The 24007-nt window shown below is 37.6% G+C and overlaps 1 protein-coding gene and 1 long non-coding RNA gene across 2 annotated transcripts; one reads left to right on the top strand and one right to left on the bottom strand.

The window, feature by feature from the left end:
- Positions 1-9205: 9205 nt before the first annotated feature.
- On the top strand, positions 9206-11401 carry LOC129420537 (uncharacterized). The gene is made up of 3 exons (XR_012370636.1): positions 9206-9379; positions 10416-10566; positions 10676-11401. It is a non-coding gene; the product is annotated as an uncharacterized lncRNA (long non-coding RNA).
- A 3605-nt stretch (positions 11402-15006) lies between these two features.
- Positions 15007-22955, bottom strand: LOC141365387 (coiled-coil domain-containing protein 106-like). Its single transcript, XM_073869869.1, has 3 exons — positions 22797-22955; positions 18660-18796; positions 15007-15526 (listed from the first exon to the last, which is right to left on the bottom strand). Coding segments are annotated over exons 1-3 (321 nt in total). The 5' UTR covers positions 22798-22955; the 3' UTR covers positions 15007-15343.
- Positions 22956-24007: the final 1052 nt, after the last annotated feature.

The following is a 24007-nucleotide window of genomic DNA, read 5'->3' as shown; positions in this document are numbered from 1 at the left end:
GAAGCACTCAGTGAAATGAAAAAGATTACTACAGTAAGTGGTTAAGCTCTTGTAACCATGTTTTTTTGTGGTGTAGTCTAACGTGAGTTCTGTATACCCACTAAAAAGGGCAAGGATACGTAACAGCGTAATTTCTTAGAAACTTTTCACTTTCATTGATGAATTAACATCTGAAACACTAATTGGGTTGAACCTCATATACAGTCGGCTATATAGAGTATTTGATATATTTGACTTCATGCTGCACTGCACACTCTGATCATCATATGAAATCAAATTACCGCAACACAAAAGTGATTAGAAAGCAGACAGACTTGTGTATTCAAGTTGATGTGGCGCCACAACAGACAGACGAATGACATCAAGGTACAGCGAGAGCGATTCGAGAAATCAAACTGAGAAGTCTTCTTTCGAATCACTCTCGCGGTACTTTGACATCATCAAGCACACACATGACACTGTAACCAAACAGTGCCTGTGGAGAATTAAATGAGTGGAGCAGAGCAACAGAATATAACAAAAGCCGTAGAGTTAACAACGCACATCTGACTCCTTAAGTGGCGCTGTCCCGCTCATGGGACACCTAAGTTTACGTCCTTATTTTCAATATAAATTTTATGTATATCACAACAAACTATAAATTGTTGGAAAGGTCTAGAATACATATATCAACAGTGTTTTATAAAATAAATTATGTAGGGAGAGTAATTGATTCAATTTTAAAGAGAGTGCGCCTCAAAACATTTATATCCTAATGTCACTGTCCCGGCAGAGGGACCCCAACATTTACTTCAGTGTTTTGCATGTGAATTCTTATCCAATCATGACAAACTATATATCTTTTGAAAGCTCTAAGAGTGTAGATTTCATTTATTTTCACTATTTTGGTAAAGGAATGACATAGTGAGAGCTATTTTCTAAAATGCCACGTGTATACAGGTGGGCCCACGTTGTTGTTATATATTTGTAACACTAATACACTGTTCCAAACCTAAACAATCATGACAAACTATATATCACTGGAAAGCTCTAAGAGTGTAGTTTTCATATTGCATCACCATTTTGGGAGTATTATGACGTAATGAGAGTCAGTTTCTAAAATGTCACGGGGCCACAGGTAGGCCTAATTTGTTTTTACATATTTATAAGACTAAAACCCTACTGTAAACCTAAAAAATCATGACAAACTATATATCACTGGAAAGCTCTCAGAATGTAGTTTTCATATTTCAAGGTCATCTGATGATAGAAATAATGTAGTGACAGTTTTTGTTACATGCTCCCCCCACATAGGAATGCATATTAATTATTATATATTCATAAAACTATATCCTATCATAAATCTTCAAAAATGTTGACAAACTATATATTGTTGGAAAGCTCTAAGAATGTAGTTTTCATATTTCAAAACCTTTTTGCAGTAATAATAATGCAGTGATTAGTAATTGAATAATTTGTGACAAGTGTATGCTGCAAACCGTTGACCCCTAGTGGCTGTTGTTGGTAAAACAACTAAAAGTGTGACACACACCTCATTTTTTTGTGATTTTAACTTGAAATTTGGATCAGAACTACTTGAGACTTATGGCTTCATGTTTGCATTATTACTTTTGTGAAACATTTACATTTTTATAATTTTATTTACATTTTTATTGAATTATTTTTATTTATTAAAATAAATGTAAACTGCTATATTTTTATTTTTGCTTTCAAGGTTTTAATGTATTATGTTCATATCAGACCCAAAAATTAATTAATGATCATCTTATCCACTTTGGATTTTGGTGTCTAATATTACATGATGGTCTAATAATTATTAAATAACAGCCTAAAATCTTTTCTTTTTCATAACAACTATGCAAATGAAAGGAAATTTATGGTCATCTTAAATGCATATTAATTAAAAACACTTATACCATTAAACTACTATGGTAATGTTAACAATAGTTGTTAGATAATTACTGTAAAGTATATTAGATTGTGATTAACACTTGTAACAAGGAGTCTTGAGACAGAGGATCCAATTGCAGTTTTATTAGAGACATGGTGATCCAAACTCATAAACAGGCAGGCAGAGGCAGGGTCAGGGCAGGCAGATAACACTCACAGGAACAGATACAGGCATGTCTTCTCTCTCATGTCTTCATTCGTAACAACACTAACCAGTCTAAAAATCAGTCAGCTCCTGTAATTGCCATTGGCTGTTGTTGAAAGTTTTTTTTTTTTTGCTTAATAACCTGACATGATGATAACACATATAAGTCTTTCAAAATGCTAATTACATGTAGATGCATGCTGTACAGTATGCATTTTTATGAGTGTGGTGGTGATTCTTAGCCTGACGTTGTCATACTCAATTCTAGTCAGAATTTGAGTCTGATGCCGTCCTGTATATTGGACCCTGTTCCCACAAAATTACTCAAAGAGGTATTCCCTATAGTGTCTAACCCAGTACTAAATGTCTTTAATTCATCATTAGAATTAGGCTACGTTCCCACAGCTTTCAAACTAGCAGTTATTAGACCGCTCATTAAAAAACCAAACCTTGACCAGGGAGATCTAAATAACTTTAGACCAATCTCAAATCTCCCTTTTCTTTCCAAAATATTAGAAAAAGTAGTGGAAAGCCAGCTACGCACATTCTTAGCAAATAATAGTACGTATGAAAAGTTCCAATCAGGATTCAGGCCCCACCATAGCACAGAGACAGCGCTGCTTAAAGTTACAAATGACCTTCTCCTAACATCCGATCGTGGCGAAATATCACTCCTTATATTATTAGACCTTAGTGCAGCCTTTGACACAATAGATCACACAATCTTACTTAATAGGCTAGAAAACTATGTTGGCATCAGTGGTCAGGCGCTAGCTTGGTTCAGATCGTATCTAACCAATCGCTATCACTTTGTTTATGTAAATGAGGAGGAGTCACATCACTCCCTGGTTAAATACGGCGTACCGCAGGGATCAGTTTTAGGTCCTATCCTGTTCTCGTTATATATGTTACCTCTGGGAGATATTATCAGAAATCATAACATACAGTTTCACTGCTATGCAGATGACACACAGCTTTACATCTCCTCGCATCCTAGCGAAACACAAAATTTTTCTAAGCTATCAGACTGCATCAGCGATATAAGTGACTGGATGTCACATAACTTTCTTATGCTAAACTCCAATAAGACAGAGATACTTGTTATCGAACCGAATCGCTACAAATATAATATGACAGATTACAAGTTGCACATAGATGGCTGCACTGTGGTGCCAACCTCCACGGTTAAGAATTTAGGTGTGATGTTCGACAGCAGTTTATCCTTCGACAGCCATATCTCCAATGTCTGCCGCACAGCATTCTTCCACCTTAGAAATATCTCAAAAATACGCCATATGTTGTCTGCATCAGATGCAGAGAAGCTTATCCACGCTTTTATGACCTCTAGAATAGACTATTGTAACTCGTTACTCGGAGGATGCCATGCAAAACAGGTCAACAAGCTTCAGCTAGTTCAAAACGCTTCTGCAAGAGTTCTCACTCGATCTAAGAAGTATGACCGCATAAGCCCAATTCTGGCATCTTTACACTGGCTACCAGTTAAATATCGTATACAATTTAAAATATTACTAATCACCTACAAAGCCTTAAATGGCCTAGCACCCTCATATCTTAGAGAATTATTATCAGAATACAATCCATCACGTGCATTGCGGTCACAAAATTCTGGCCTCTTAATTATCCCTAAAATATCAAAAGTGTCTAAAGGTGGCAGATCCTTTTCCTACTTAGCCCCTAAGCTCTGGAATGATTTACCAACCGACGTCCGAAAATCAGAGACAGTAGATAACTTTAAATCTAGACTTAAAACTTTTCTCTTTAACAAGGCTTTCAAATAGTTGTTTTAATAATGGTACTTATCTCCTAATAGCTAGCTTGTACAACCTTATAAATAAATAAATTAATGAATAAATTAAAACCTTTTTTTCGTTAACACTCCAAAGCATGGTAAATCTCATTAATACTCTTTAGTAATATGCTGAAACTTTGAATTGGTTTTCGATTGAGTCTTAACTGCCAAATAGGGCCGGCTTGCAATTTTGGTCTTTTCCCATGACCTTAAAATAGTATGTCATACAGAACCGTTTGCCACTGTACGTTAGTATTAATGACGGCAGTGGGGCCTCTGGCCTTAGTCAAACGAGTTATTTTTCCGTTTCTAAAATCATCAACTATATGTAATACACTTAACCAGCAATATTTAGCCTGTCCGGAACCGAGCTGACTAAAACCACATTACTGTGTGACACTTGTTTTCTATGTGAACGGCCCCTAAGCTAATAAGATTTTGTTTCTCTCTCCCTGTCTCGTCCTTGATCCCGAGGACGAGACAAACAGATCCAGTTCCGGTACATGTGAACGTCGGCACACAACTGATCTACTAGCTGTTCTTCAACGTGATGTCCAGCTGATGCCTGACCAAAGACCACCGGCAGAACCCGCTTAATCTCCGCTTAATCTCAGCTTAATCTCCGCTTAATCTCCGCTTAATCTCCGCTTAATCCCCGCTTAATCTCCTTCCGTTTCAATGTGTATATATATATATATATATATATATATATATATATATATATATATATATATATATATATATATATATATATATATATATATATATATATATATATATATATATATATATATATATATATATATATATATATATATACAGTGTTGGGCAAGTTACTTCCAAAGTGTAATACATTATATATTACAAATTACTGTCATTTGAAAGTAATTAGTTACATTACAATATTACTGTCTCTGAACTGTAATGAGTTACACTACTTTTGCGTTACTTTTGAGTTACTTTTATCAAAAGAACAGAAGTATGACTAGGCATTATAAAATGTTAAAATGTAGTTTGTTGCTGCTTATAAATCTAGAAGTTATGTGTTGGCCCTCGAGCTTTGAATAGGCAAAGTGAAGATTTATGGCAAAATACAGTAACAATTACTGTCATAATCATAAACATAGACAAATGATCTGGTAAAAGAGCCCACTATAATGCAACCTATAGCCTAATAACATGGCAAGACACGCAACCTCTTTTCATTTCTATTCTTTAATCACTTTTAATTCAGATTCACAGCACAAACCTGGCATGCACTGGGTTGACACAGCTTATCAAAAAGTCCTATTGGAGGATTAGGCCTCAAGGAATACAGCTCATTTCAGTCCAATAGGATTACATGTAGGCTAACATATCATTGCTTAATAAAACAGACAAACAGAGGAGCACTGCTTTTTGCCAAACAATGAATATAGGCTCCCATACAAAGGCTGGTAAAAACTTTAAACTGTGATGTTTAAATGTATTATTTAGATAACCATGTTTAAGTCTTCACTAATGTTATGTTGTAGTTTAGGTTGCTGTTTGTAATAAAACTGTAGATAGCATAGGAATAGCCTAGCAATCTATTATGTATATGGACTGTAATCATAGCAAAGCTTACCTTGTCATTGCTGGTGTGATATGGATTTTACTGGCAACATGTAAAAGTCTCTTTACTTCTGATGTTCAAGCAGCACAGGAGACCGATAGAAACTTTCTGTTGCTCTTACTTAGTGCTCTTATTCGCAAAATTATGCGTGTGCGGCGCTACCGGACCTGATTGCGACCACTTTAGTCAATGCTTATAATACAGCCGCGGACTTCCCAGATTCGGCTCTTTAAGAAACATCTCTATATTTGACGCGCACCGCGTCCAAATCGCATTTCAAATACAAAGTTAAAGAACTTGTTGCATACAGCACGTGGAAATAGACATACGCTGCGTCTCAAGCCGCCTACTTCCGTACTATATAGTGGGCAAAGAGTACGAGAAGCAGTGCTTTTCGCCCACTGTATAGTGTGGAGGTATGCGGTTTGGGACGCAGCCATTTACACAGCTTTTTCATGTGTGGATGCTGGTCGCGCACATTGGTCAAAAATAAAAATTTAAAATAACACGGTCTAATTTTGAAATGCATTGTTGTAACGCGCTCGTTACTAAGACTGTAACGAGTAAAATATTACCAAAATTTTACGAGTAATGCGTTATATTACTGCGTTACAGCAAAAACTAATATATTACTGTAATATATTATATTTTGTAATGCGTTACTCCCAACACTGTATATATATATATATATATATATATATATATATATAACTCCCAAGGGTTTTTTCCTCCTATGACTTTTTTTACTTCCCCGGCTAAAATTCCGGGGTTTTTTTCTCCTAGGGGGTTTTTCAACCCGGGGAGGCAGCCTTTTTAGGCTTAACTTCTATACGTTACATTAGTAATACGTTTGCTTATAATGTTGATTTATAGCCGTAGCAAATTTAACTGCTTGTGCTATCGTTTATTATGTTGTGCTATCTGTCGATTTTCTGTGCTTTTCACTGCATCTATTATGTAAAGCTGCTTTGATACAATTACCAAATTGTGAAAAGCGCTATATAAATAAAATTGAAATTCATTGAGCTATAATTATGAGGCGTGTCTCAACCGAAAAATGCCTCTGCACTCAATTGGATAGACATACGACCAATCAGAGCAACGGAGTGTGTGACGTATGTTAAAATTACGTCTTTTGCAGCCTGACCGAAATGCTAGTTATTTCGCTACAATGACACTAACATTGTGATTATACTAAGTCTGAGTTAGCGAACGTACATCAACACCTATTATGTTTACAACATTTCATTTATATCACAACATTAAGTATTTACTAAAGGGCGATTTATAGTCGTGCGTAGGTTCTACGCCGTAGCTACGGCGTAGGCTATCCGTAGCCTGTGCGTAGCTCTGCGTAGCCTGACGCGCACCTCACAAAAAATGTAACAGCGCGTCAGATCTACGCGGACCGCAAGCGCTGTGATTGGTCCACCAGAACCCCTCCCGTCAGGTAAAAAAACTGCGTCAGAGGTATTTCCGTTTGTGACGGTGAAAACAGAGATGAGCCAAGTTGAGGAGTGATTTAACTCAAACTGCATCAAAAGTCACTGTTTATTTACTTCCATCATTGCTGGTCTTCTCAAATTATACACAACAAGTTCCTGTTTCTTCTTCGTTTGTGGGTTAACTTGCTAAGCTTCTTCTTCTTTCACGTTTGTGCTGCTACTGTGGTTACACGCGTGGATACTGCCTACCAGCGGTCGCGCGTGTGTTTGCACGTCGACGCGGACGACGACGCAAAAGTATAAATGAAAACCGACGCGGAACCTACGCCGTCGCTGCTACGCCGTAGGACCTACGCACGACTATAACGAGCCCTTCAGTCATACAGTAAGACTATCTCTTACCATTTGTACGTTAGGTGAACTTCATCCACGACGATACCCATTACGTTGGCTTGAAATTATTGGAGCCTAGCATGTCCCTCCACTTATTCAGCAGCCACGATTCCGGGCTTCCGAAAAGAAGCTGGCAACAACCACTAATTATATCCATCTCGTGATGCACGCCGAGTTGCATCGCCGTGATACCCATTTCAGTTGCGACCAACTTTTGGAGAATCCCGTAGGAAGGACGATGTAACGGGTTGCTTTAATGAAAGCGATGAAAACGTGAATCCATGTGCAAAAGGTGTTTATTGTAAAATCCCAATAAGGGCCAGCAAACAAATCCAAAGGTAAATCCAGTAATCGTAATCCAAAGACAGGCAAAATATAACAGGGCAGGCGGCAAACAGGCAAGATATCCAAAAACAGGCACAGGTCAAAAATACAGGCAGATTCAGGTAACAGATAAAACAGATTAAACAGATACAGAATACAGGCAGATACAAACAGGATGTGGCGATGTAATAATCAGCCAGGAACAGGTGTACAGGAAGTGACTTAAATACAAAAACAGACAGGAAGTGTGAACTGTGACATGACATGATGCATTTCAAAATAAAAGTCTGAACAGAGCAGGATATCAAAATAAAAGTCCAAAATACAAAAATACACAGAACACAAGTAAACACAGAACAAAACCTTACAGACGACAAAAACATCAACAAATGCCTTGCTCGCGTTTCTCTGTTCCTCTTTTAAAATCAATGCTCTGTTGATATCTTTTGGAACAGACTCAATGTCTGAATCCACACATCTGAATTCTACAGCAGCAGCCATTTCGTTGTAAACAGATTCAACACACGTGCTCTTTGGCGACGTGATTCATTACGTTACTGTTGATCATCTGTCCATCATCGTATAAAGCTCGCCCTGACAATTTGATTGGTTCGACCAGCTTTGGGTCTAGCATAGTAGCTCCTCAACGGAGAAACCCCAGACCAATCTTCCCGTTCTCAAAATGTTGTGGGTGGGGCTAAGATCGTCTGGCACCCAGGCTAGGTGATTCTGGTGTGTCGCTCTGGGTCAAGTGAGTTTAAAGGTGAGAGGGAAAAATCACAGTATGCTCACTAATCTAGACTACACTGTTTTACTTGTAGTAAAAGCATGGTTAATTTTTGTTAGGGATGTTGTATAATTTCTGTTAGAGTTGAAATTAGCAGCTAGTGTTAACACTAACTGATTATTAAAGAGCACCAATTATCTGATCATGATTTTTCATTTCCTTTGTTGTGTAAGTGTGTACATATATATTAAATATGTAAATATTAGGACCCATTTAAAGGGTAACGTCCCAGTGACAGCTTTTGAACCTTTTATTTTGAGAGTGTAGGGCCCAAAATGTACTCAAACCCAGGGGCCCCCACCCCAGTAAGTCCTGCCCTGTATGTTAATGTAAGTTGTTTTCAGTTTGGACAGCTCTTATATTTATTTTAGTCTAGGACTAGTCTACCCAGATAGCAGTCAGTTCTGGGCCGATTCTGGCTTTTTTCCGCCAGTGTCGGCTGAAAGCCGGACAGATTTTTTGTGTATGCGCCAGAACTGGCCCAGATGAGGAAATAGTATACCAGTAGTAAACACTATTTATAGCTGTTGGCCCGAGTGTAAGCATACTCAGCTGAAGTCCGGGTCTACTAAAGTAGCGTCTCAGTGTAATCGGGCCAAATCTGGCATTCTGTAGTCGGACCGACTACGTTGCATTGTGCCTGGACCGATTATGGTTTGATATGATACTGCCAAGATATGTATGATGTCAGAAATTCAGTATGTGGCCCGATACCAGTGGAACTGACACATGCCGTTGTAACGCTGTTTGGCGGCAATTTAAAAATGTTTATGCTTCAGACGGACAGTATACAGTACATGGCCCGATTCCGTGATGCGGCAATCAGCCCTCTAGCTGTTGAACGGCAACATCACGACTGCTGTTATGATTTGAATCAAGCAGAGCACAAAGCTGAGCTCCCGTTCGACACAGACACCATCATCAATAACTGGTAAGTCACTGATTTAGTTTTTATATGTTAAAAATGCATGATAACAATGAAAAGGAATTGTTTGCTACATATTCAAAACCGTGAATTTTCCTGCATGTTTAGCCAGCTATCACGTTAGCTTAAATATTGTTGTTAGTAAGCTGAATCCATTTAGAAAGATGTAAATAACCAGTCGTCGTTCACATGCAGGTTAACAGGTTTTTAATAATCAAGCAGAGAATTCAGACACACGTTCGTATCTTCATAAAAAGGAGCAGTACGCACAACCTTATTTGAGCTAAAGTAGTTAAGAAGTTAAAGAGCACCCTGCTGAAAAATCCAGCATCAAACCAGCATGGGAATTATGATGGTCTTTGCTGGTGGTCACCAGCATAACAGCACCAAAACACAACATATGCTGTGGCTTGCTGGTATGACCAGCATGGGATGCTGGTGCTAATGCTGGTTTGGTGATGATCCTGGTTTGAGGCTGTTTAGCTGATGTTTACTAGCAAACCAGCACCAAAACACAACATATGCTGGTCTTGCTGGTATGCTGTTTTTTTCAGAAGGGCACATTTTTCAGATTCACGAATTTACACACCCTTTGATGTGTAAGTGTTAAAGACATGTGAACGATGTGCAAATGTACAAAACCCTACACTGTAAAAAATTAGCTGTAATTATGCAGCTGGTTGCCAGTAACTTACTGTAGAAGTTAAAGACTGAAAATGTTTCATGTTAATTTAACTTTGAACAAACTGTTGCCAGTAAATAACATAAATGTAAAATCTACAGTAAGTTACTGGCAGCTAGTTACAGAAATTTTTTACAGTGTAAGTAAACAATGATGCTAGTTATCTTCTTCAACTTAAATCTCTTTTCTTGGACTACAACAAACACACAACAGTTTACTTCTATGGATTGCACACAACTTTTCTTAAATTAGCACACAAAAAATAGCATGCATCACCTCTTTGATATAAGCAATCAACTACTGTATGACCTGTCCTGTATGAAACTATGACCAACTATTAAGACTATAAATCTGTTTCAGGTTAACTGGTTGGGGCTTATTGGCGGGACAGATGTACGAGACTGCACATGGCATATATTGAAGAGGGCGACCGACAACTCCCTGGCTTAAAACCTCAACTGGATGAAAAAGACTTTATTTGCCACCCTCTAACTCAGAGAGGTAGTGATTGGTAAATATATCTGTTAATTATTTGTTAATAAAAATTAGACATTTCTTTTTAATATGCTCATTAAATGTTAAAGATTTCACAATGACAATATGGATTATTTATTTTAAAGATGCAGTTCGGAGAAGGTCCCTTACAGTTGTGGAGGGGACAATGAAGAGGTGGCTCGATCGAGATGGTGGGTGCAAGAGACAAATTTAGCAAAAGAAAAGCAGTTAGTGTTAGCGCCTGTGTTTGAGTCTGCAAAGGAGAATGTTTTGTGCTGTAAAAAGAGTGGTGGTGTTTTGGTTAAATGTGTTTAACTTGTTTTAATTACTTGGCTTGAGTGTGAGAGGTGTGTGTGTGTGTGTGTGTGTGTGTGTGTGTGTGTGTGTGTGTGTGTGTGTGTGTGTGTGTGTGTGTGTGTGTGTGTGTGTGTGCGTGTGGGTTGGTATATGTGGTTTATGGGGAATAGTGTATAATGACATGTTTAATATGCTATAAACATGCTTTACAGGGACACAATACTAAGTGGTACTTTTTCAGATTAAAGACTTCCAACAGATTTTTGTTATGGTTGGGCTTAGGGACTGGGGTAAGTTAAGGCAATAGAATATACAGTTTGTACAGTATAAAATGCATTGTGTCTATGGAATTGTCCCGGTAAACCACATATGCCAATGTGTGTGTGTGGTGTGTGTGTGAGAGAAATTTTTTTTCTTTAAATGTTAATTAATTTGTTTTACATGTTGTCTCGCTGTAATTGCTTAAGGGGATAATTCACCCCAAAATTGCAATTTTATCATAAATCACTTTCCCTGGGTCGTTCTGAACCAGCAAGTTCTTAGATTGTCTTTAGAACACGTTTTTGGATATGTTTGATGAGGGCTGGGAGGCTTCTGTCCGTCCCATTGATTTCGGTGGGTTTTACAGTCCGTTTAACACAAAAGAATGAAAGACATCGCCAAAAAGCCCAGTGTTCCATCAGTATTTCAATGACAATTTTTTTCAACAGTTTGTTCTTCTCCTTGGTCGTTCAAAGCCTGTTAACGACCAGACTATGACTGCTGCTGACGTCACCTGCTGACGTAGTTCCCAGCGTACAGACAGAATAGGCTGCCAAGTAATTTGTACATTTATTTGGGCTGTTTAAGTATTGTTACAATGTTTGCATTATGCTTTAAAAAAAGCGTAGAAAAACTAAAAAAAACATTGGTAACCACATCAGCAAGTGACGTGAGCTGCAGGTGATGTCAGCAGCATCGCTGTAGTCTGGTCTTGAATACACTTTCAACAACTAAGGAGGAGAACAATTTTTTTTTCTTTGTGCACAAAGTGTTCTTGTCACTTCACAATATTATTATTAAACTACTAATGGAAAATGGACCTTTTTGGCGATGTCCTTCATTCTTTTCTGGGAAACGTATTGTGAGACTGACTTAAGTCAACGGGACAGACAAAAGCCTCCCGGTTTTCATAAAAAAATTCTAAAAATGTATTCTGAAGACAATCAGAGCACTTGGTGGTTTAGAACGACACAGGGGTAAGTGATTTATGAGAAAATTATAATTTTAAGGGTGAACTATCCCTTTAAAAATAAGGTAACGCTTTAGATTACAGCCCGGAAAGTACTGCGTAAGTACAGCGAATTTACAGCGTATGTTTCTGTAATTATAGTGTACTTATGAAGTAGGTATGTGTAATTATAAGGGAACAATTTATAATATTTGGGGAATAAAGGGGTAACAACCAGGATATATGCAGTAAAGTACTGCGTAAGTACAGCGAATTTACAGCATACATTTCTGTAATTATAGTTTACTTATGAAGTACATACATGTAATTATAAGGGATCAATTTATAATATTTATGGCATAAAGGAGTAACAACCAGAATATATGCAGTAAAGTACTGCGTAAGTACAGCGAATTTACAGCATACATTTCTGTAATTATAGTTTACTTATGAAGTACATACATGTAATTATAAGGGATCAATTTATAATATTTATGGAATAAAGGAGTAACAACCAGGATATATGCAGTAAAGTACTGCGTAAGTACAGCGAATTTACAGCGTAAGTTTCTGTAATTATAGTTTACTTATGAAGTACGTACGTGTAATTATAAGGGAACAATCTACAACATTTGGGGAACAAAGGGGCAACAACCAGGAAAAAATACAAATAATATATGCAGTAAGTATGTTATAAGTAAGGGCTAATTATTTTAATATTACATGGCATTATGTAATATATTATGTTAAAGACGTGGGAAATTGCAAATTATTTATACAGTAAGTAACCTCTGGCTAACGATTCAAATATTAGGCCTACGTGATATGGCGTAAGCTACTTGCAAAACAATTTTATGTTTGAGAGTAATTTAGCGAGAAAACACATTCACTGAATTGGCTCGATCACACTCTCCACATATAGCTGGTGCGTGGTGATCACACTGGCGTCATCTGCTTTCACATGGATTCCACAAACTGCGCTGATTCAGAAGAGACCTCTGAGATGGTTGTAACGTACGCTGGGTCTTCATTCAATCATAGTCATACATCACATATATTTTTGAAATAATATAGGTAATAAAATATATTTAGGCTTAGTATTTTTTTAACCACGGGGTACCATATTTTATAATTTCATGATGCATGATGATGGAGATTACTGAACAAGAAAACTTGAAATTCAGTTAAAGTGTAGGCTAATGCTATTTATTAGTACGATACAATTTATTTAGAATTTTCAATAAAGGTGTAAGGGTGGATTCACTACAGTGTTTCAGTCTGTAGGAACGCCGAAATGACTGAGAAATGTTAAAACAGCAAGATATTATAAAACTGTTTATTTCTGGTCAATTATCACCCTTCTGCAACCTACTAATGACGGAAATAAGTGCAAGATATAATAGCAAGATATGTGCGAGAGCATTGCTAGAATATAAATATATTGAATTGCAATATGTAGCGTTTAAGTATTAACACTAAATCAAAACTAAACAACAGATTTGTAAATGAAAAGGTTTAGTAACAGTACTGACTTAAAGTAACAATTGAATTGATTACACTATAAATGCATGAAATGGTACTTAATACAAACAATTAACTGTTTCCAATGTATGTGAGATATTACCTGATAAGATAGAGAACAGAGAAAGAAAGTTTAGAAGAAAGAGAATCACCATTAAGAACCGAAATCTTGGCCTAATGGCCTAAACCCAAGAACTCAGATAAAGAAGAAAAGCAGAGGGCAGCAAGCAAAAGCCCAGAGCTCATGAAAACCAAGACCTTTATTCTCTATCCCTTGACCGTGTGACTAAACCTAACATGATACATTTAAACTGACCAATCAGAAGACCAAACCTTTAACCCCCACTGTATTGAATAAACAGCTGTGACAATAGCCTGTGATCACTATCAGTAATGCAGATGGTAGAGTATGGAAATGGGGATTGTGACGAAGTTATAAATTCCTATATTTTTAATATTACAAAGGTTACTTACCTTAAGAAAAAGAGTACAGAAATTTTTTGGGTCATCAAGCAAAATTAAAAATAGGCAAGGCAACTATAGTGAAAGCAAAGCAAGCAAAAATAGAACTATTTTCTGTAGTTACTGTGTAAATATACAATATTTTGTGTTGTTACAGTCTAAGTCAAACTTGTTACCCCCTTGTTTCATGTAGTTACATAGTAAATACGGCATCTGCGGGCTGTAAATTAAAGTGGCACTTGTTACCCCTTTGTTTCACGTAGTTACAGAGTAAGTACAGCATCTGCGGGCTGTAAATTAAAGTGGCACTTGTTACACCTTTGTTTCACGTAGTTACAGAGTAAGTACAGCATCTGCGGGCTGTAAATTAAAGTGGCACTTGTTAGGCCTTTGTTTCTTGTAGTTACAGAGTAAGTACAGCATCTGCGGGCTGTAAATTAAAGTGGCACTTGTTACACCTTTGTTTCAGGTAGTTACAGAGTAAGAACAGCATCTGCGGGCTGTAAATTAAAGTGGCACTTGTTACACCTTTGTTTCAGGTAGTTACAGAGTAAGTAAGACAACTGCGGGCTGTAAATTAAAGTGGCACTTGTTAGGCCTTTGTTTCAGGTAGTTACAGAGTAAATACGACATCTGCGGGCTGTAAATTAAAGTGGCACTTGTTACGCCTTTGTTTTAGGTAGTTACAGAGTAAGTAAGACAACTGCGGGCTGTAAATTAAAGTGGCACTTGTTACACCTTTGTTTCAGGTAGTTACAGAGTAAATACGACATCTGCGGGCTGTAAATTAAAGTGGCACTTGTTACGCCTTTGTTTCAGGTAGTTACAGAGTAAGTAAGACAACTGTGGGCTGTAAATTAAAGTGGCACTTGTTACGCCTTTGTTTCACGTAGTTACAGAGTAAGTAAGACAACTGCGGGCTGTAAATTAAAGTGGCACTTGTTACGCCTTTGTTTCACATAGTTACAGAGTAAGTACGACATCTGCGGGGCTGTAAATTAAAGTGGCACTTGTTACCCCCTTGTTCTGTGTAGTTTTAGGGTAAATTAAATATTAGAGTACTGGTGTAGATAAACCTAATTTCAGCCAAAGTTATCAACAAAGAACTAAATTACAAATTTAAAAGCATAGTAGAAACACCTTAATTGAACCCAAAACAAGTTTATTTAAAACAAAAATATTTATCCAAACTGTAACATATTAAATACTAACAATTTTAAAAGAATAACAAGAAACTGTAAAAACAACTAACGATGAATGAACAATTTAACAAAAGAACATCAATTTAATTATTTGAAAATAATTAACCCCTAAATTTGTTTTTTATAGGCAACAGCTTGTTTGCTGCCTTCATTTTTTCAATTTTTGACTTCAGCTGGGGGCAGGATGAAAGAAATTTCAGCAAATCTTTTGCATATGACTGCAAGGTTGTCCCTGCAGTATAGGGAGGCACTGTGAAGTCCTCTCCATCTGATGCAATTGCCACCTGTAATCACACAAATAGAGAAATATTTAGATATTTAGCAGAATGTCAAAAAAAAAAAAACTTGTTACACTAGTACAATAATAGGAAATGAATGGCAAAATATGGAAAAAAATGTTTTTGTGAGTGTACAATTCACAAATCAGCCACGATAAGTACACAGCATGAATGAATGGGTAAAACTCTAAAGCATCAAGAGTGCAAGACAGACAGACAGACAGACAGACAGGCAGGCAGACACACACACACACACACACACACACACACACACACACACACACACACACACACACACAGGTACGGATGTTACCATAATGCAGAAATGAGTCAAAAGACTGAAATAAAATGTTTAATACAGATGGATTAAGCTGTGATCAAGCTTTGCTTTTTATTTTTATTACATTTTTATTTAACTTTAATAGGGCTGGGTAAAAATATCGATTCATCAATGCATTGCAATTATTTGTTTCTCAATTCAATATCGATTCATCAAATCCTATGAATCGATTCAGCCCCCCCGGCAAGTGGCAACACTCTAGTGAGAGCATTCAGGGTTGTACAAGACGCGCTTTATCAAAACAGAAAGATCAAAGATGGCAAACAGCAGCACTTCTTTCAAGCCTTCACCATCAACGTGATCAAACATTAGTAATACTACACACATTATTTAAAAATATACTCAGGTACTTAATTGCTTGTGTATTTACTTATTATTGAATCGATATCGAAGCAAGTAATTCAATATTGAATTAAATCGAATCGAAGCCTCAAGAATCGAAATTGAATCGAATTGTGAAATTCCTAACAATACCCAGCCCTAAACTTTAATATGTTAAGTGTTACAAAATGCTTTCTCTGTATTCAGGTTAGGAATGTAAACTTCAAATAAACAAAAATAAATAATTAGATAGATAGATATATACCTCAGGGGTGGGCAACTCAATCCCTTGAGGTCCACTGTCCTGCACGGTTTAGCTCCATTACTAAGCAATCATTTAATCTGATTTATGATAAAACACATAATTTTCAAAGTAATCCTGAAGACTTTCAGTTGTGTGTTACTAGGGTTGGAGCAAAACTCTGCAGGACTGTAGCCCTCCAGGAGCAGGATTGGACACCCATGTTCTATCATAAAATGAACTATGTGAAACGCTGCAAGAAAATATCTTGTTAAAAATGCAAAAATGTAATTAACTTAAAGGAATAGTCTACTCATTTTCAATATTAAAATATGTTATTACCTTAATTAAGAAGAGTTGATACATCCCTCCACCATCCGCGTGCGTGCACGCAAGCGCTGGAGCGCGCCGCGACACCTCGACAGCATCCAGCCCAGCCCCACTCATTCAATGGCACCACCCAGAGACAAAGTCAGAAGTGACCAAACACATCAACGTTTTCCTATTTAAGACGAGTAGTTATACGAGCAAGTTTGGTGGTACAAAATAAAACGTAGCGCTTTTCTAAGCGGATTTAAAAGAGGAACTACATGTTATGGCGTAATAGCACTTTTGGGAGTACTTCGACTTGGCGCAGTAAAACTCTCCCTCTCCCATTATGAGAGTGAGAAGGGGAGCGGACATTTCAGGCGAGTTGAAGTACTCCCAAAAGTGCTATTACGCCATACAATATAGTTCCTCTTTTAAATCCGCCCAGAAAAGCGCTACGTTTTATTTTGTATCACCAAACTTTTTCGTATAACTACATGTCTTAAATAGGAAAAACGTAGATGTGTTTGGTCACTTCTAACTTTATCTCTAAATGGTACCATTGAATGAATGGGGCTAAGCTAAATGTTATCGAAGTGTAGCAGCGCGCTCCAGCGCTTACGTGCACGCACACAGATGATAGAGGGATGGATCAACTCTTCTTAATTAAGGTAATAACATATTTTAATATTGAAAATGAGTAGACTATTCCTTTAACTTAATATATTTTTACATTTAAATATTGGAACAGCTTTTTAAACTCAAAATACTTAGATTGAGAAGGGGAAGTGTGTACAGGGGGCCCTGAGACCAGTAGGGCCTATTTGGCGCTTTTCCATTGCATAGTACCCCACGGTTTGGGTCGGTCAGCTTACTTTTGGGAGCTTTTCCACTGGTTGCAGTACGTAGTACCCAATACTTTTTTTAGTACCACCTCGGTTGGGGTTCCAAGAGAGCTGAGCTGATACCAAAACATGACGCGAAAACACTGTAGATCACTGATTTGTCTGAGAGAATCGTCACTGCCAGCGTCATTGCTATAATGTAAAAGATTAGCTTTACCTATGTGTTAGCTAGCTTACGCGGTCCTGAGCAAGCATGTTGTCATCTGTGCGTTGCTGTAAGTTTCCAAACTCCCTTTTAGCGATGAAAAACATCCACAGATTGAGAATCAGGAACCCCATACCAGTTTTTTTCCAGACTTGCAGTTCGTGGCGGCACATTCGAGTTGTACGTTCGCAAATGCAACTTAAATGAGGCTCAGTGGAGTGCCTCGACTGTCATGTGAGACAGAGGTAGTGATAAATGCTACGTGCAAACATCTATTTGTGGTGGTAAATTTTAATTTTGTGGCGGACTGAGAAATAAATTAATGTATGGGAATGTACAACGACACTCTCACATGTATGATGTCACAGCAGTAGGCAGCGCAAATATAACGACACGCCTATAATCTCTCCCACTCAAGTGTTACTAAACTCGATGGAAAAACTAACCAAGCCAGAGTGAGGTGAGCTGACCCAAACCGTGGGGTACTATGCAATAGAAAAGCACCATAAAGGGCCCCAGGACCTGAAACGAGATTTCTACTGCCCCAAAAACAATAGGGAAGCCTTTAACATAACACTGTAATTCAACACCAATACTATGTAGGCCTACAATTTACGAATATGATTATGCAGTTTAAATCAAGATATATCAAAAATGATCTGAAAAAAAAAAAAAATTAACACCTTCATTAAGGAGGATTTATTACAGGACTACAATAGTTAAAATTATTAAAAATTATTTAGTTTAGACCGCATTAGTTTTTACTAAGTGTAACTAATATTAACATTGTAATAGTAGTAAGTGGTCGCAGTTATACATGACAGCAAGCTGTGTAACAGTAACAGTACAATTACGATTACATATTTACTGATACATACCTCTGCAATGATATTTGTTAAGGCCAAGGTAGTTTTGTCAACCTTGTGCTTTTTTAAGGATTCAGGGATGCTCTTTGTTTTTCTGAATGTTGTCAGAATTTGCAGGTACCGGTGTGTAACCTGCTCCGGGGTTGTCACTAGACAGAGAGACATTTTCAGTCATTATTACAACTGTTATCAGCTCTTCGGCACAGTGTTGTTGTTTGATAACTGTATAACATTATGGAGTCCATACACATTGATATCACAGTGTTATCAATTAGTGTTTTATTTCCTACTAGGCATTTTTGCACTGACTCAGTGGATCCATACATGGACCTTTATAATCCTTTAGTAATTGGGTTAAGACCACAATTTGATTGAAAACCATGTAAATGCCATTAATAATCCCAATGACATCAATATGAACGCAATTTTATTCGGATTGTAAGTGGTGGTATAAACCTTTTGGGTCCCACTTTATATTGAGTAGCTTTAAGTTTTATGTACTTACATTGAAATTAATAATTTTAAACAATGGACTTAGTGTACATACATGTTTTTACATTGTACATATATTAAAAATACCAGCATGTTTAATTAAATTATGTAATTACATTTGCAATTACACAGTTGACCCTTACATGCCTAGGGAATCCGTGACATGAGCCTGTTAGGTAATTGGAAAAGTATGCGGGTTTGTGTCAGCTGCGCACCGGCCTTCCAAAATTTTTCATGCCCAATGGGCCGCCTCTGGGCAGACCTTCGGGTCAGGTGGTGCCGTATTGAGGCGTCCCCATGCCCCCCCCAACGACACAAAGCCGTTATTTGTACATTTGCCCATTATTGCATGGGGGGCCTTAACAACCCCCAAATGACACGGAGCCGTTATTCGTACATTTGCCCATTATTTGCATGGGGGGCCTTAACAACCCCCAAATGACACGGAGCCGTTATTCGTACATTTGCCCATTATTTGCATGGGGGGCCTTACCGACCCCCCCCCCCCCCAAACGTACACAACCCCGTTTTTCCTACATTTGCCCGTTATTTTCAAACTTTGTCGCACAATCTCGAAAGTTACCTCGTTGCGATCGAGGCAATGACCCCGACGCGGCAAAGCATCTGAAATCACAGAGAGTCCAGAGAAAAAAGTACACTTGAGTAGAGACTCGGGGCTGGTGTCTTTCGAAAGCTCTCTCTGGCCCGTTTAAAACGCCCCCACCCCCAAGTCTCTAGGACCTACCCTTATAACTTTCCACCACACCTGTCCCTAACCTTACCCGTATCACATCTCACTAGCAGCAAAAGTGTTTTACAATACATCAACAACACAATAAGTACATTGTACTTATTTTTCGATGTAGTACATAGTACTTAAAGCCACTTTTAATATAAAGTGGGACCACCTTTTGCTATCCATTTGTTAAAGGTGGAGTCCACGATGTTTGAAAAACGCTTTGGAAAAAGAAGACTGGCCGACTACCAAAACACACTTATAGCCAAACAGCAGTAAGGAGCGTGTCTACTAACTGACATCCTTGCCGGGTTGCGTATGTGTGGGTCGGGTCTATCAACAGAAGGTCCAGATTCTATTGGGGTAGGGACGTGTTTGTTTAGGTGATTTCAAATATCAACATTGGCTTTCAAATATCGTGGACTCCGCCTTTAAGAAAACATTAGCCATGTATACACTTGATCGTATTGCTTCCAAAAACGAGGATGTTCTGTGCATGTTCATTAATGACGCAGTCATTAAGAGTCATGACAAGCAGGAAGCAGAAATGGCCCGTCTGAGATGTCACGGTGTTGCTAAACATGTTTAAAGATAAATAAAATAGTTTAAAGACTACTTTGTACCATCAGTGCAAGCTTCACACTCTAATTCAGAGACCTACTGCTGGATAAATTTAAGCAGTACGGCACAAAGAATTTGTTTTCACTTTCACCTATTTAGAGCCTGAAGTTATATTAATTTGAAGTTGATATTTCAAATTGAGAAAAAGTAGTAAAGGTAAGAGGATGTTTGTGCAGTGTATGCAAGTGAAATATATATACAGATTTTATGCTTTTAAAGAATTAGTTCGCTTAAAAAAAATAAATTGCTGATTATTTACTCATCCCGATGTCCAAAGATATCCATGTATTACTTTCTTAATTCAAAAAGAAATTAAGGTTTTTGAGGAAAACACTCTAAGGCTGCAGTCACACCAAAAGCGTTTATGGCAGTTGCAGGCGCCTTTTTTGAATGATATTCTATGGGCAGGGCACGTTTGCGCGCTGTTTATGCGCGCCGAGCGCCTTGCGGTTTTTTGCCGCCTGCCACACACGCGTTTTTGAAGGAGCGCTGAGAGCGGAGAAGCGCCTGACGTCATTCGCGTCTTCCATTGTCCAATCGAATCAGGGGAGAGGCGGGCCTTACGTTGTGGTGAGGGAAGTTTACAGTTGCTTTGAAGAACCGGACTCCACTCGCTCACTCTCTCCTGCGTGTTTGTGCACCTCTCACCCTCAAACAAGGTCAGAGCAAGCGTCCTCTTTTTAAAGTTTCTGCTAATATGACAGATAACAGCTAAAGAGCGTTCACGCTTCAATATTTGATTGACAAGACAGCTGACTCGATGGTTGCTTAGCAATATGAAAAGCCGCGTCGCACTGCTCTTTTTAAAAAAAGGCAGTGCGTTGCGCCTTGCGTTTGCAAGCGTTTAAAGCGCTTTTGGTGTGACTGGCCCCTAACTCTCTACACGATCACAGTCGAGAAATAAGGGTCATATCCAGCGAAGCGATGTGTCATTTTCAAAAAAAAAAAAAAACAAAGGACCCAAGCAATCCAACTGGTTCAAAGCACGTTTAAAGGGTAATCGCTTTAGTGCCCGTTTACAAATCAGACAAATCACATAATCAAATATGTCATTTGACCTACTTTATAACGAGTCATTAATGTATTTTAACTTATATGTTTCATATAATAGTATATAACTGAAGTTATATATTGTGAATTTAAAAGTATAACAGTATAAGTAGCTTAAAAGGTAAATGATTCAGTACCAGCGGCAAACATCAGGAGGACTACCCTAGGTAAGGTGGTATTTTTATAAATAAACCACAGATTTGCGCTTCAGACAACTACATTCTCGACTGAAAAACTCCTTAAACTACATTTCATGACACAATATCAGTAGTATTTTTAAATTTTGCGGACTTTCTCATCTGCTATTGATGCAGGCAAACCTACTATGAAAAGCACTATAAAATAATGTATTACTTGATGGCAACAAACTGATTTTTCTTTTAGTTTTACATAATCTTGCACACAGCATCAGGATTTAACTGTAGGCCTTCATAGCAGCGGGATATAGCATTATAATATACATAAAGCTACCATGTAACCCTAAAACAGCTCACGTTAGCTACACGTTATCATGATAACAGATTTAGATCAGACATACTACTAGGGTCCTTATGTGGGACGCAATAACTGGGGGGGGGGGGGGGCTCAATACTTCACAACACCACAGTACACAATAACTTAGATAGACAAATAACTTAAGACAGATGACGTGACGCGTGACCTTTCCAACATGATGACGCGTGCATGGCGCATCTCAGAGATGGTACACCATGGGCATTTGTGGTTAAAAAGTATATAATTGAATTTTTGGGTGAAAATAACCTATTGTTTCACTGGATAAGACCCTTATTTCTCGACTGGGATCATGTAGAGACTTTGAAGCTGCATTGAGACAGGCATTTGAACCTTCTTTGAACATTGGAATATTTGGTTGCCATTGAAGTTCATTAAAGGAATAAAAATCCTGGATTGTGTTCCTCAAAAATGTCCTTAATTTCTTACTGAGAAAGAAAGACATGTACATCTTGGATGACATCGGGATGAGTAAATTATCAGCAAAGTGAACTAACCCTTTAAAAAATTGTGGTACCCCGAGTATAGCATAAATGTGGAAACCCTAACACAATACATCTATTTTCCAAACCGCTTATTAGGGGGTTGCTGAAAAATACACAGTGAGAAATTATTAATGTTTGACAATTTTTCAGTGACAAAAAATGAAACATTGAAATCATGTCCAAAATTTGCAGAATGCAGGTGAAGAAGTTGACAGGGTGTTAGCTAAGTAGCATTTTATAATTTCAACTTACTCCTTCTCCCAAATGTTCTTTCGTTGGGTTTTTTTGTCTTCTTCTTCTTCTTCTTCTTCTTCTTCTTCTTTTCTGCCTCAGAAGAAGATGTTGAAGAAGATGTGGAAGAGGAGGAAGTGGACAACGAAGATGATGAGGAGCTAATCCTTTTCTTTGTTGGTTTCTCTAAAAGAAAATAAATGTACTCTGCTTTAACCTCTTTTAAACTAATTCTTTACATGTATTTTTTAAAAAAATCAACTACCAATACAAAAGCATGTATGGGGAAACTTGAAATATAAATATTTTTAAAGCACATCATGTTTAAAAACAACAATCTAACTTACTGTAGCTGTGAGTAGGGGCATGTGCAGTTGATGGAGCAGGGGCAGATGCAGCAGCAGCAGAATCCATCAACTGATTCAGCTCTGTTCTCAACTGATCTCTCTGGTCCATCAACACACTCTTCTCTTCCATCAGTTTTTTTAAGAGAACAGAGCCAGTAGGAGCAAGAGTACTTCCCTCATCAGATGCAACTGCTGGGGGGAGGAGGAATCAACTGGTTATAACAGCTCCTGTTAATGACCAGCTTTGACTAGCCTCCATCTTAATCTGTTTTTTGTCACTTGGAAAATGTTTTTTTAAAACTTTTGACCACAATTAGATATTGGCAGCAAATGTTTACCAAAGCTGACTTACATAGTGTACACGCACGCACGCACGCGCTCACACACACACACACACACACACACACACACACACACACACACACACACACACACACACGAAAAACAACAGCTGTGTCTGAAACCGTTCCCTTGTTCAATCATTCACTATTCCCTATATGGGGAATAACAATTGAGTCCACTATATGGGGAAGAAGCAAATGAAAATGAGTGAGCAATTTCGGACACTGACGTAAATATCATGTGTCAGAGAACTGTCACAGAGATTCATGTGGCTTTATTGATTGCGCCGTGAAATGGTAAAGTTTACTTTCTTACTGTTATTCACATTTGTCATGTTTATTCTATTAGTTTATAATAAAGAGAGCAAAACAACTGCTTATAATATTTATTTACTGCTGTTTATTTAAAATATTTGTTTAATAAAAATGTGTATCAGATTTTAAATAAAAGATAACGCAATTATTTTACATCTGTTTATTTTCAATTTAGAAAATAACTGACAAAAAGAAGTAACAAGTGTATAGACCATTTCAAATGATGTAA

The sequence above is a fragment of the Misgurnus anguillicaudatus genome, chromosome 1, assembly GCF_027580225.2.
Source record: "Misgurnus anguillicaudatus chromosome 1, ASM2758022v2, whole genome shotgun sequence".
Classification (NCBI taxonomy): Eukaryota; Metazoa; Chordata; class Actinopteri; order Cypriniformes; family Cobitidae; genus Misgurnus; species Misgurnus anguillicaudatus.
The sequence above is the reverse complement of the archived record's forward strand: the minus strand, read 5'-3'. Positions and strand labels throughout refer to the sequence as shown.

Coding starts and splice junctions, on each gene's coding strand:
- LOC141365387 (XM_073869869.1), bottom strand. Junction 15,527..18,659: donor TAACAAATATCATTGCAGAG/GTATGTATCAGT, acceptor GTGTGATTACAG/GTGGCAATTGCATCAGATGG.